General features: G+C 43.2%; 1 protein-coding gene across 1 annotated transcript in view; it reads right to left on the bottom strand.

The window, feature by feature from the left end:
• Positions 1-3434: 3434 nt before the first annotated feature.
• The window catches only part of LOC147153939 (chemokine-like protein TAFA-3), a 63605-nt gene continuing 55908 nt past the window's right edge, over positions 3435-11131 (bottom strand). Inside the window, exons 4-5 of the mRNA XM_086038114.1 lie at positions 9377-9501; positions 3435-4196 (exon numbers count right to left, since the gene is read on the bottom strand). Coding sequence (XP_085894240.1) covers positions 4185-4196; positions 9377-9501 — 137 coding nt within the window. The 3' untranslated portion in view covers positions 3435-4184. The remainder of the gene's footprint in view (positions 4197-9376; positions 9502-11131) is intronic.

Below are 11131 nucleotides of genomic sequence, written 5' to 3'. Positions count from 1 at the left end.
CTATACGGAATTTACCGAATGTCACTGCGCTGTACAGAAAAATGACAATGGCAATCATCAACAACAAGTCTTACTAGTTGCTGCCACTTAATGTATGTTTTGTGTCCTTCCACAACATCGACTTAAGTCAACTCACTAGCGGGGGTCTGAGTAGTAAATGATGAATATTGTTATATTGTTAGATTAAATAAAAAAGAAGGGTTAAGCGAGCATGGTTTGATAATCTCTGCCATGTTGTGTAATCTTCTCACTCAAACTTGGCATCATCCATCCTCTGTGTTCCACACTGAAATGTCAACAACTGAATATTCATCACAGCATTGACACCCCAGTGCTGTGACTCTCTAAATCTCAGGGCAGACAGATATTTTTTGCATTTGTCTCAGTGCCTCCAAAGACCAATTCCGAACACATTTGAAAAATTGCCGTTTACAGTAACGTCTTCCTGCACTATTAAATCTGGAGCAAGTGTTTTGAGTGTAATGTCTGCGCTACTCTTGAATGTGTTTGGGGCACAAATTTTGGTTTTGGATCACAAATTTGGATTATTTATCAATTAAAACGATGGAAAATGTCTTCGAATCAGTCGTTTATATATGAAGGACCAACAATTGAATAATTTGGAGTTTGTTTTACCAAATTGGAGGTTAACACACACACACACACACACACGCACAGTGTGCGTCGCACACACACCCCCACCCCCACACACACTCGCAATTCACGCTGGACATCTTTATGTGGAACTGTTTCTTTTATATTCAACTGAACATTCAGATTAAACACAAGAGTTTATAGGGTAAACTAAACTAAAAGAAGGCAGAAAAAGGTGAAGGAGAAGTAAAAATGAAAAATATAAGTTAGAGTTGAGGTGAATGAGAAGTGGGTGTATGAATGATGAATAATAAGGGGGGCGAATGTGTGGTGCATACAAAGCCCAGATTATTCTCCCAAATGTAATATGCACCGATTTTAATGCTAGTATATTACAAAGGTGCATTTAACTACTCTCAAATGGTGTGTTTCGCTTGGCTCACAATCAGAGCTGGGCATTCCACCTATATGTGACGAACCGGTCTGTTTATCCGCCTATAACGAACGACTATTTTGTAGGCAATAAACGATAAACTTAAAAAAAAATTGTCGGAGTAAGCATAGTCGGAAGCCCATTTTTATCCTTCTATGTAATCGTCTATTTTCGCGGTGAGACTTCAATGACTGCAACGAAGTTTCTGAAACAATAGTAGTGTGTAGTGAGGGAACAGGAGAGAGGAAGTGACATTTTCCCTATGTTAAGAGACTGAGACGGCCGGACTAAATGCGGCGGGGCGCGAGGTCCTCAAAGGTACATAGAGGGTCCAAAAAGGTCCTTAAAGTTTCTAAAAGGAGAAGAAGTGACATTTTCCTTATATTAAGAGACTGAGGCCCAATACCAAGACTTCATTTGTTACATTATATTTTTGTGACTCAAAGATGTAGGGATGTGCAGGTATAAGAAAGATGCAAGATCACGCTTAACTGTTATCATGTGACAGTGGTAAATTCAACTTGGTATTGGCGTTGACTACTGCGAGTGCAGCCAAACTAATATTGTACTGAGCAGCGATCGATTTTGTCAGTTGCATTAATACTTCACACTGCGCGTGTGGAGCTTCCCTCTGAGTCCCAATCACAGTGGAGGAGCGACGATGTGAAAAAGAAATCATCAAAATGTATTCAGTGACACAAATGTCAGAGTCAAGTTCGGGCTTGTGTGCCTTTGTGTGAGTGCCGGTGGATAGCAGGAAGTATATTGGAGTTGAGACAAGTTGAGACCACCATGTGCAGGACTCCTTGGGCCAACGCTGCTTATTAAGTGCCCTCCATCACATATACACACTCTCTTGCACTGTGTTTCTTCCACGCCCACACGCTCCTGGTGTGACACAAACCGTCTCTGCTGAATTATGTCGCTGATCAGTTGCGTTCATTTGTGACTTGCTCAGCTCGTCTCTGTTCTCCAAGTCTCATGACAGAAGCCGCATTATTTTTAGGCCATCACTTCCCACACGCGTCACAGAACTCCCTCCTCCATTATTTCGGTGTGTCTGCTTGCCTTTGACTCGCCTCGCCATCCTCTCATGTCTTTATGTGTGTGTCAAGAGCAAAAGAATCAGACAAGAGAAGGGTTCCGGTGCGACGCCAGCACAGCACAAAACCGGGGTGGTGCATTGAATCGTAATGTCTATGAAACTACAGCCGACTGCAAGCAAGTCAAGCGCATATAAAAAGACTTCACTTCAACAACAGATATTTTTGTAATTTCTTTTTTGACAGTTACACTTAAAAAAATAAAATGGGTTGATGTGTGAAGTGAATTTTACCCATGCTTAACTAAGTGAAGAGTGTAAAATGTTGTCATAAAATTGTTCCAAGTATAGTCAGTCTCAAAGGGGAAATTTGTGTTCAGATCCACACAAATTGGACAGCTTCACAAATGGTGCCAATCATCTAACATAGTATTTGGACAGATTCAGAATAACATTTGGTGCTGGGAAAATATCATTGTCAAGGTTGCAATTTTTGCTCTCTATTTTCCATGCGTCTACGCTGCTAAACAGTCTCCCGGTGAATTAAACATCTTTGCGATCCACCCACAGTATCATCCTTCAACCCACCATCTGTTTTCAAATGCAACTAGTCTTTATTGCACAGAGCGCATTGACTCATCTGAGCAGTACTTGGAGCATCGTCACACATGACAAGATTAATATGTTGCCTTCGTGCTGAAGATCAGAGCTGCCAGGCAGATATGAGGAGACTCCCAGCTCCACCTGATGCCTCGCCTCAGCAGCCATCTGAAACATTTGGTGGAACTGCACGGCAATGAAAAGACAATTTATACAAAATTCACAAGGGTTAGGGTGTGTGTGTGTGTGTGTGTGTGTGTGTGTGTGTGTGTGTGTGTGTGTGTGTGTGTGTGTGTGTGTGTGTGTGTGTGTGTGTGTGTGTAGTGGTTGGGGCTATTCAGTATTACAAGGACTCAAGTAGATATAAAAAGTTAACAATCATCAAAAAGGTACCGGTACATTCAAATTCAATTCCCTATAAACAGACGTGAGGTGGACCTAGAATTGACCCTTGGGGGACACCATATGCAAAGTCAAAAATCTGATTCTGACAATTGACTGCCAAAAGGAAAGATGTGTATAGCCCTAATGTTGTGACAGAAAGGTTCATTTTCAATAGTGGACACAGAAGAAAGAACTTCATGATTATCAAGTCAACATAATTACTTTGATCTTTGAAGCCAGTTCTTTGAAAGTGAATGAATGAACTAATGAATTAAAAGACTAGTCTTCATCTTGGAGAGTTTATTGGACTTCGTGTACATACTTTAGATTGTGAATTCGGCTCTACTGTGAGTTGTCGATAAGAAAATTAAGACTTTCCCGTTTCCTTTTGAAAGGCTTTATTCATTTCGTATAATACTGACACATATGCAATAGCGGTTAACAGGCGTTTAAAAACACAGCTATTAAAACCATTTGAGCATCACTTCACTTTTAGCCCCACGGAATCCATGGACCATTTTCACATGTATACCATAACACGTAACTGATACCAGTCTAAAGTCAACTTTGGGGGGAAAAAAAAGACAGCCCGTAAAAAAACAAAAAACAAAAAAAAATGTGGTAAACCACAAACTATTCAAGGTAAGTGGTTCCTGTGCCATTTTCAGAGTTTTGACGGAGACTTTTCACCATTAGGAAACATTTGATCAGATTTGAATGTTTCATAATGTGTGTTCAAATTTATAGTTTACATGAAAGGTACATGGTCCATGTCTATATGAATGTTTTCTTTCTAAAATCCAAAGCCCAATAATTGCCCGTGTATATACGGAACACCACTAAGTCATAGAAGAGGTTTGAATAATACAGCTCGCTGGAGGTCAAATGTCTTTTGCCCACTACTTTTCACTTCCTAGTTGACTTTTTGAAGTTGCTGTTTCAGTAAAGGATGTTGTGTTCCGCAGTCCTATGTAGCCACAAGCATCAAAGTCCTTTTGGCCGCCATTCCTCAGACATCTCAGAGAAATGAAATGAAATCTTCGCTCAAGTCCATCAGAGTACACTTGCACTGGGTTTGCAGGTGCATGTCCTGCAAAATCACTGCAGCCGCCACAAACTTGTCTTCTAGAACTATCGGGTCACCTGAAACAGAGACAAAGAAGTGGGTCAAAATACAGAAAAGCCCCCAACACCCCACCCCCCACCAAACGCAAATACACAAAAACAAATAAGCTGCACGAAACGCAAAAATTCATCTCACTTTGCAGCTGTGGATAATAGCGAGTGGCGCAGCATGCAGCGCTCCCTTTGAAAGTAATGGAAAGTGATGCTTGTTGTAGGAGCAACCAGAACGCGGCCAGCAGGCTCTCTTCTGGCATACTACGAAACAAGACGCAGCTGGCGTAATGGCAGTCAGCCTCGCTGGCTCTCAGCACCTGGCGCGCTGCCATGTCATTGCATGTGTGTGTGCGGAGAGTGCCGCTATAATAATGAGGGCTCTTTACCACCTTTACCTCCCCATCTTCCATTTTCCTTTGTGCGTCCGGCCGCTTCTAAGCCTTTTCCAGCTTTTAGGAGACGTTGCCGACCAGCTAATGTCACAAATGATTGTACACGGGGCTGTAACAGGTCGGGCTTTTGCTGTCGTCTTGTCTCCGATTATGCCGCGATTCCCGCTGGCTTTCCTTCTTAACACCAACGCAGGCTGGTGCTGCTGTCCTTCCCCTGGTGGGAGACAGTCTTTTGTCCACGGCAGGTGCCAAGTGTTGAAGGCCGGCCATGGCCAGGAGAGCACAGAAAAAGCGCTTTCCTCCCAGCTGGCAGCTGGGATGCTTGGAGTGCATGTGTCTGGACTGGCTGTGTGCCTCCAGGGCTCCCTCGCTGCCATTGACTTCAGGCATCTCATCCCGTGCCTGATCAAAGAGTCTACGGGCGTTTGTTGTCACGCCAGTGCACTCTGCACACACGCCGCCGTATCTCTCAGCCTGCTATCGTTTCACGTACTGTTTCCCTTTCCCTTCAGGCGCTCATCTACTTGTGTGTAAATATGCCTGTAGGTGGTCGGAACAGACTGCAAGTGTTCGAGGTGTGCAAGTGGACCATTCTGTCCTGTTTACAAGCTTGGCATGGTACTTAGCGGCGTTCAAAGGAAGCCACTTTCCAAACCTGATTGTTCATGTATCATGTACCGTTTGTCCCTAAATAAAACCTGACATGTTTTGCATGAAATGAACCCATTAAAGCCTGAAGGCCCTCGTGAGACATCCCTCTAAAACCTACGGCCATCTTTGGAGTCAACCTTGAAAACCTGACATTTTTGCCACCTACAGAATAATGAATATCTCAGCCCCTGCAGCAGATAGAAACATAATTCCCCCCCAAAAATTGAGACCTTAGACATGTGGCTTTCACACAGTCCCGAGTTAATTCATCTTTGCTGTTTCAAACAAACATGCAAGCGAAGCACTATTTTTAATTTTATCAAATCGAGTGGTAATTACCATGCTGTGTTCTCTTACAAAGACGTTCAAATCGTCATTGCCTACGAACATATATCTTAACCAGACATCACATTTGGATGGTTTCACAACTTTAAAGTCCTCGAGCGTGTCGTCTATACTTACAGTATATCAGAGCTCCCGCATTTCGACTGTGCCTCCATTACTCCTCAAAAAAAAATTCCGGCTATCCTCCGGCAACTCACGACACTGTCACATGTATATTCTGATGCATTTCATTGGCTAAGAGACCGAGAATTGGATTAAAAAAGAAAATGACATAAGATCTTCGGCTTTAAAGGGAGAAACACGCAACAGTGCTCCCGGCTTTAGTGGTTGAGACGCGGTTATGCGCTCCCGCCCTTCATGAGTTAAGAGAAAATGGAAATGATAAATCTCTAATATCTACATCAGGACACCAATTAGCTCTCACATGCCATGAACAGACTCAAGTATTCACCACCATAACTGCCTTTTTGGGCCTTTCGCAAACTGATTCCACATATTTGGAAGTGTACAATTCTCCCACATATCTCGGTAAGACAAAGCATTATGATTCAAGCAAAACGCCAGGGTCTGAAATTTGGATTACGCTTCAAATTCCATAGCTAGGAGCACATTTCAAAGCAACAGAGGTTAACCTACGCGGTGTACCAAGATGTTGCAAAAAACAACAATGCACAATACTGTATACAAATAAAAAGTGGCTTGAGCATGGAAGGCGCATGCAACCAGGCCTATCCTAATACTCGCGTCCGTGTGGTGTTTCTTGGAAGCAGTCTTTTCTCTCGAATTTCGCGGGATGTGCTTCAAGTGCATCTTGCATGTTGTGCACGGGCTCGCACAGTGGTCAATGACAGCTCAGTGGCTTGGCAGCCCGGCAATGTCTGGCTGCTCATCCACATGATATTATTTGGCATTGATCGAGCTGTCTTATGTCTCCTCCCTTTGCCCTCCTCCTTTCCACCTCGTCTCTGCTCGCAGCCAAGGAGCGAGAGTGCCAAAAGCTCCTTTGTATGCTTGCCTGCACTGTGATGCAGGACGCAATCTCAAGCTCCCTGTCAGTTGACCAGCTGCAATGTTCTTCTTTTCAACTGTTTCCTTTACTGCTTTATCTTCCTCCCACCTCTGTCTTCAGTATTCCTTGCCAGTCTGCACTTGTTTTTTTTTTTTTTTCTATTTGGCTCTCTCTTTCCTTTTACAGCTCTCATCGTGTCTCCCTCTCATCTCTCGCTCTCTCCAGTCCATCGTCAATTTCAATTTATGAGCGGGTCTTAATGGGACTATAAGAATGCGTGCGGTGATATTGATCTGGATGCCCGTGCATCTTGACCTCAGCCTACAACAAGGAGTGAAAAAAAAAAAAACAAGCCGTTTGCTCATGTATTTCAAACGCATCACTCAACACACAAAGTGCACACAGACACCCAGTGCATTCACACACAAATCAGAGATTAAAGACCCGAATGCAACCAATGGGAAATATTTGTGCTCTTTCCTACAGTAGGATCGTCGGTGAAATACCCATACTGCAGCTCGCTTTCATCTTGTACAGAACTTTACAAATGTGGATGTAACAAATTCAAAGAGAAAGGTGAAACAACTTCATATCCGTAATCACGGAATAACAGTGAAGTCACTGCCCCATTCGGCTCTAGACGGGAGGACCTGAAAAGGGCTTCCATTGTAACCCGTATGGCCTAGGAAAAGTTGAATGGAAAAGCGACCACTCAGGGACAAGCAAGGCCGAAGTGCTGTGGAACCACTACAACGGAAAAGCGGCTTTCGTTACAGAGGTCAGAAGTCAGAAGTCATTCCCCAAAAATTATTTACAAAAATATGTGCCTCCACTAAAGGAGGTAAATAGAACCCTTTTATAGCCATCTCAGTGGGCGGCCATTTTGTCACTTTCTGTCAACTGAAAGTGACATCACAGTTGCTCAGGGCTCAGGTAACGACCAATCATGGCTCAGCTTCAGAAAGCAGGTAATGACCAATCATGGCTCAGCTTCAGAAAGCAGGTGAGCCATGATTGGTTGTTCCTGAGCCCTGAGCAACTGTGATGTCATTTTCAGTTGACAGAAAGTGACAAAATGGCCGCCCCCTGAGATGGCTAAAAAGGGGTGGATTTTTCTGCTTAACTCATATACCACAAACACAATAATAATCAGAGTGCCGTGTTTACACTAGTGAAGGTGCAAAGAACATATTAATGTAAAGAAAATGTTGGAGTCAACTTCCGCTTTAGATATGAGCATTGGTGCTGAAATCTTTCCTGCTGGTGACTCAAGTGAATACATAGGCAAGGAATTCTTAATCAGCCTGACGTCCAAGAGACAGCGGCGCCTCTGAGTGTTTTCCAAAGTGTGAGATGGCTGCAAGCGATGGATCGTGTATTCGCGTCTTTTTTTTTTTTTCAACCCAAAAAGGAGCACTCACCCCCCTTGGCCACGCCTCCAATCAATTATTAAGGCTGAAAACAACGGTCTGCGTCGAGCCATGAATAATGCAAGATGACTCGGCAGAGAGCGGGATGGAGGTTAGGACCAGAGGTGTGCACTGATGAGAGATGAGTTTCACTCAAACACCCGTGTGCGACGGACGCTCCGGAGCTCGCTCGGGTCAGGTGGCCGAAGAGCAGGCGATGTGTTCAATGCATTATGTACAGGCACATGCAGGCACTGTTAACACTCACGCAAAGAACCTCAGGGGCAAGACCAACACACACACACATGCACAAGTTGCACATGGGGTGTAAGGGGCAGGTGTGCGCACACGCGAGGAGGGTTCCTACAGCGCTGTATCGGACACGGCGAGCAGTTGGCGCACCGAGATGGAATGCGAGCCGGTGACGTGCGAGGCCAAGTGAGAACGAAGTCTGTGCGCGCCTCCTTCCTGATGCCCTTGCTTTTCCCAAGCGTGTTTAATGTTAGAGGGCGAACAGAACACAACGTAACGGGAGACAAGTGAAGTAAAGGGAAGTTGTGGGGCGGGGGGAAAACAAAAGGCGGGTAGAGACAAATAATGTAGGAAGAAGCTAGAACACAGGCAGGGTGGAAGTGGGCCACAAGAGTCTTGCTTGTTCCAGTTTGGCTGTTTGAACTGAAATTGGAGCCGAAGTCCAAAGCTTTCGTACACTTCAGATATACTGTAAGCGTGATGTTCCGTTTCTTTGTCACTCAGCGCTTCAGCGTACTTCCACATTGTTCACAATCATTACTAACATCTAATATAGGCAATGTAATGGGGAAAGTATGTACTTTATGAATGATTCTCTGTATTGTCCTTTTATGCTGTTGCAATATTAATGTTAAGGCCACGTAGCCGGGGTCTTGTTTATGATGCTACCAAATACAGCAATATGAAGGATTGTTTTCATTGGAATCGATTTAATATGCTTCAGATTGCCTTAATATAGCATAAGCTGCGGTAATACTAAATGTGGCATCGTTAGGCATCAGGGATGTGAAACTGCACAAAATGTCACCTGTGAACTTGGACTGGCAAGGAGTTGCTGCATAGCAACCGTTATGATCGTATTTTTTATTTGTTTATTTGTTTTTAATCATCTTTTTGCTTTACAACACCTACTCGGCATCATATTCGTCCACAGAAGATGTCTACAGTAACTGTGCCTGTAGATTTGCATATAAACATCTTGCAAAACTCAGTCTGAAAGGAGAACAAAACCTTAGCTAAGCCAGCCAGCATACGAGAAGCAGAGCGTTTGTCTCTTTGAGAGAGGGAAGGACCAATAAAAAAAAAAAAATTTAAAAAAAAGAGAGAGCAGAGAGAGCAGAAGGAATAAATCCTGTGCATGTTCACCTTGGTCGTCTTGACTTTGTTGCCGGTGCTGCAGCTCCATCCTGTGAGGTCCGGAAGAACCTTACACTCCTCACCTCCCATGCATGGCTCCATCTGACACCACCACTTTTGGGCAACAATGGAGGCTGGGGAAAAAAATATTAAGCATTCATATATACATGTATATATATATATATATATATATATATATATATATATATATATATTTTTTTTTTTTTTTTTTTTGGGAACTGAGAACTACTGTAATTGAGTCTCCATATAGAGAGGAGTGCTTTCACATCTGATTACTCATGCAACACCCTTAAGCTTTACTAATCTCATTTAGACATTTAATATTTCTCCTCTATGGCTAAAACTATAGCAGTGAGTTTTTAATACCACCTTACTGTGTGGTAAAAGCATTGGTGCATTCTAATTTACATTCAAGCTACACATATAGATTTTTAAATACAAGTTTGCTATGCTCTGTGTGTTTTTATTATTTATGCTCCTTGTCTGCGTGACTGCGACGGGTACTATAGTGTCATGCGGATTTAATCAGTACACGGGGGAACATTTGCATATTCAATTCAAGTCGAAACAAATCCGAAAGGACAAAACTGGGGGCAAGATACGCATCAGACATCTGAGATGTGTTGTGATCTTTCAGGGTTGCGAGCAGATTTGCGCGCCACACATCACATCAGATAAAAATGAATGTCTGCCGTTAGCAAACATCACAGGGGAAAGCTCGCAAAAAGACACATCAAGAGCATTCGGATTTGTCCTCACAGTGAGGGGCTATAATACGTCGACAGTACGTGAATGTTGGAACAAATTTGAATGCGCACGTCCTTGTAAATCACAGGTAATTGCCGGATTAGCATTTAAGTTGTAGCACAGCTGTTGCGCAGTCTGTTGAACTAAACGGAACGCTTGGAATCCACTGGCACAATTCCCAGGAGAGTAGTGACACTGTGCTTTCTTACACGAGGGCCGCTTTGCATTTTACATTTGTTGGTCATCAGATGTGCGTTTGACGCTACAGCCCTCTCTGCCTACTATCGCACGGGAAGAGACGGAAGCATAAAAAAGCAGACAGACTTTCATCGGGTCGTCATAATTTTGCCTCGTTGAGGAGGTTACGGACGCAAGCAGTTTAGGAGCTGTGTGGCGAATAACTTTGATGGGTCCATTACTTTTACATCCCAGTCTTGACAGTTTGGGTCTTTCCATTTTTCTTCCAGATGGGAATTGATTGAACATTGTTATTTTCTTACTGCCTTTTTATGCATTACTCATCCAGTCACTATTTCTGTATTCATTCTCACTCAAAAACTCAGGACATAAAGTAAGACATACGTTTGTGTGTACGTATACTTAGATATTGTATCTGTAGGTTTATTCATTCAGGGTTTCTACTTTCAGTTCACGTGAAAGTGAAAGCCAACACAAGCATATTTTTTCCAGAATATGTTCTATGCAGGTCCACTAGTAAAAACATGGCATTCTGATTAATATTGCATTTGTGAAATATGAGTAATCTATCCACTTTTAGCCATCTCAGGGGGCCGCCATTTTGTCACTTCTCTCGACTAAAGATGAAATCGAAGTTGCTCAGGGCTCAGGTAATGACCAATCACAGCTGCCCTGTTTTCTGCAGCTGAGCCATGATCAACTGTGATGTCATCGACAGAAGTGACAAAATGGCCGCACCCGAACTAGCTAAAAATGGGTCGATTTTGCATATTCCATAAACGCAATATTAATCAGAAT

The sequence above is a fragment of the Filicampus tigris genome, chromosome 1 (assembly GCF_054856515.1).
Source record: "Filicampus tigris isolate MCC_2025a chromosome 1, RoL_Ftig_1.0, whole genome shotgun sequence".
Classification (NCBI taxonomy): Eukaryota; Metazoa; Chordata; class Actinopteri; order Syngnathiformes; family Syngnathidae; genus Filicampus; species Filicampus tigris.
This window is presented reverse-complemented; position numbering and strand designations above follow the sequence as displayed.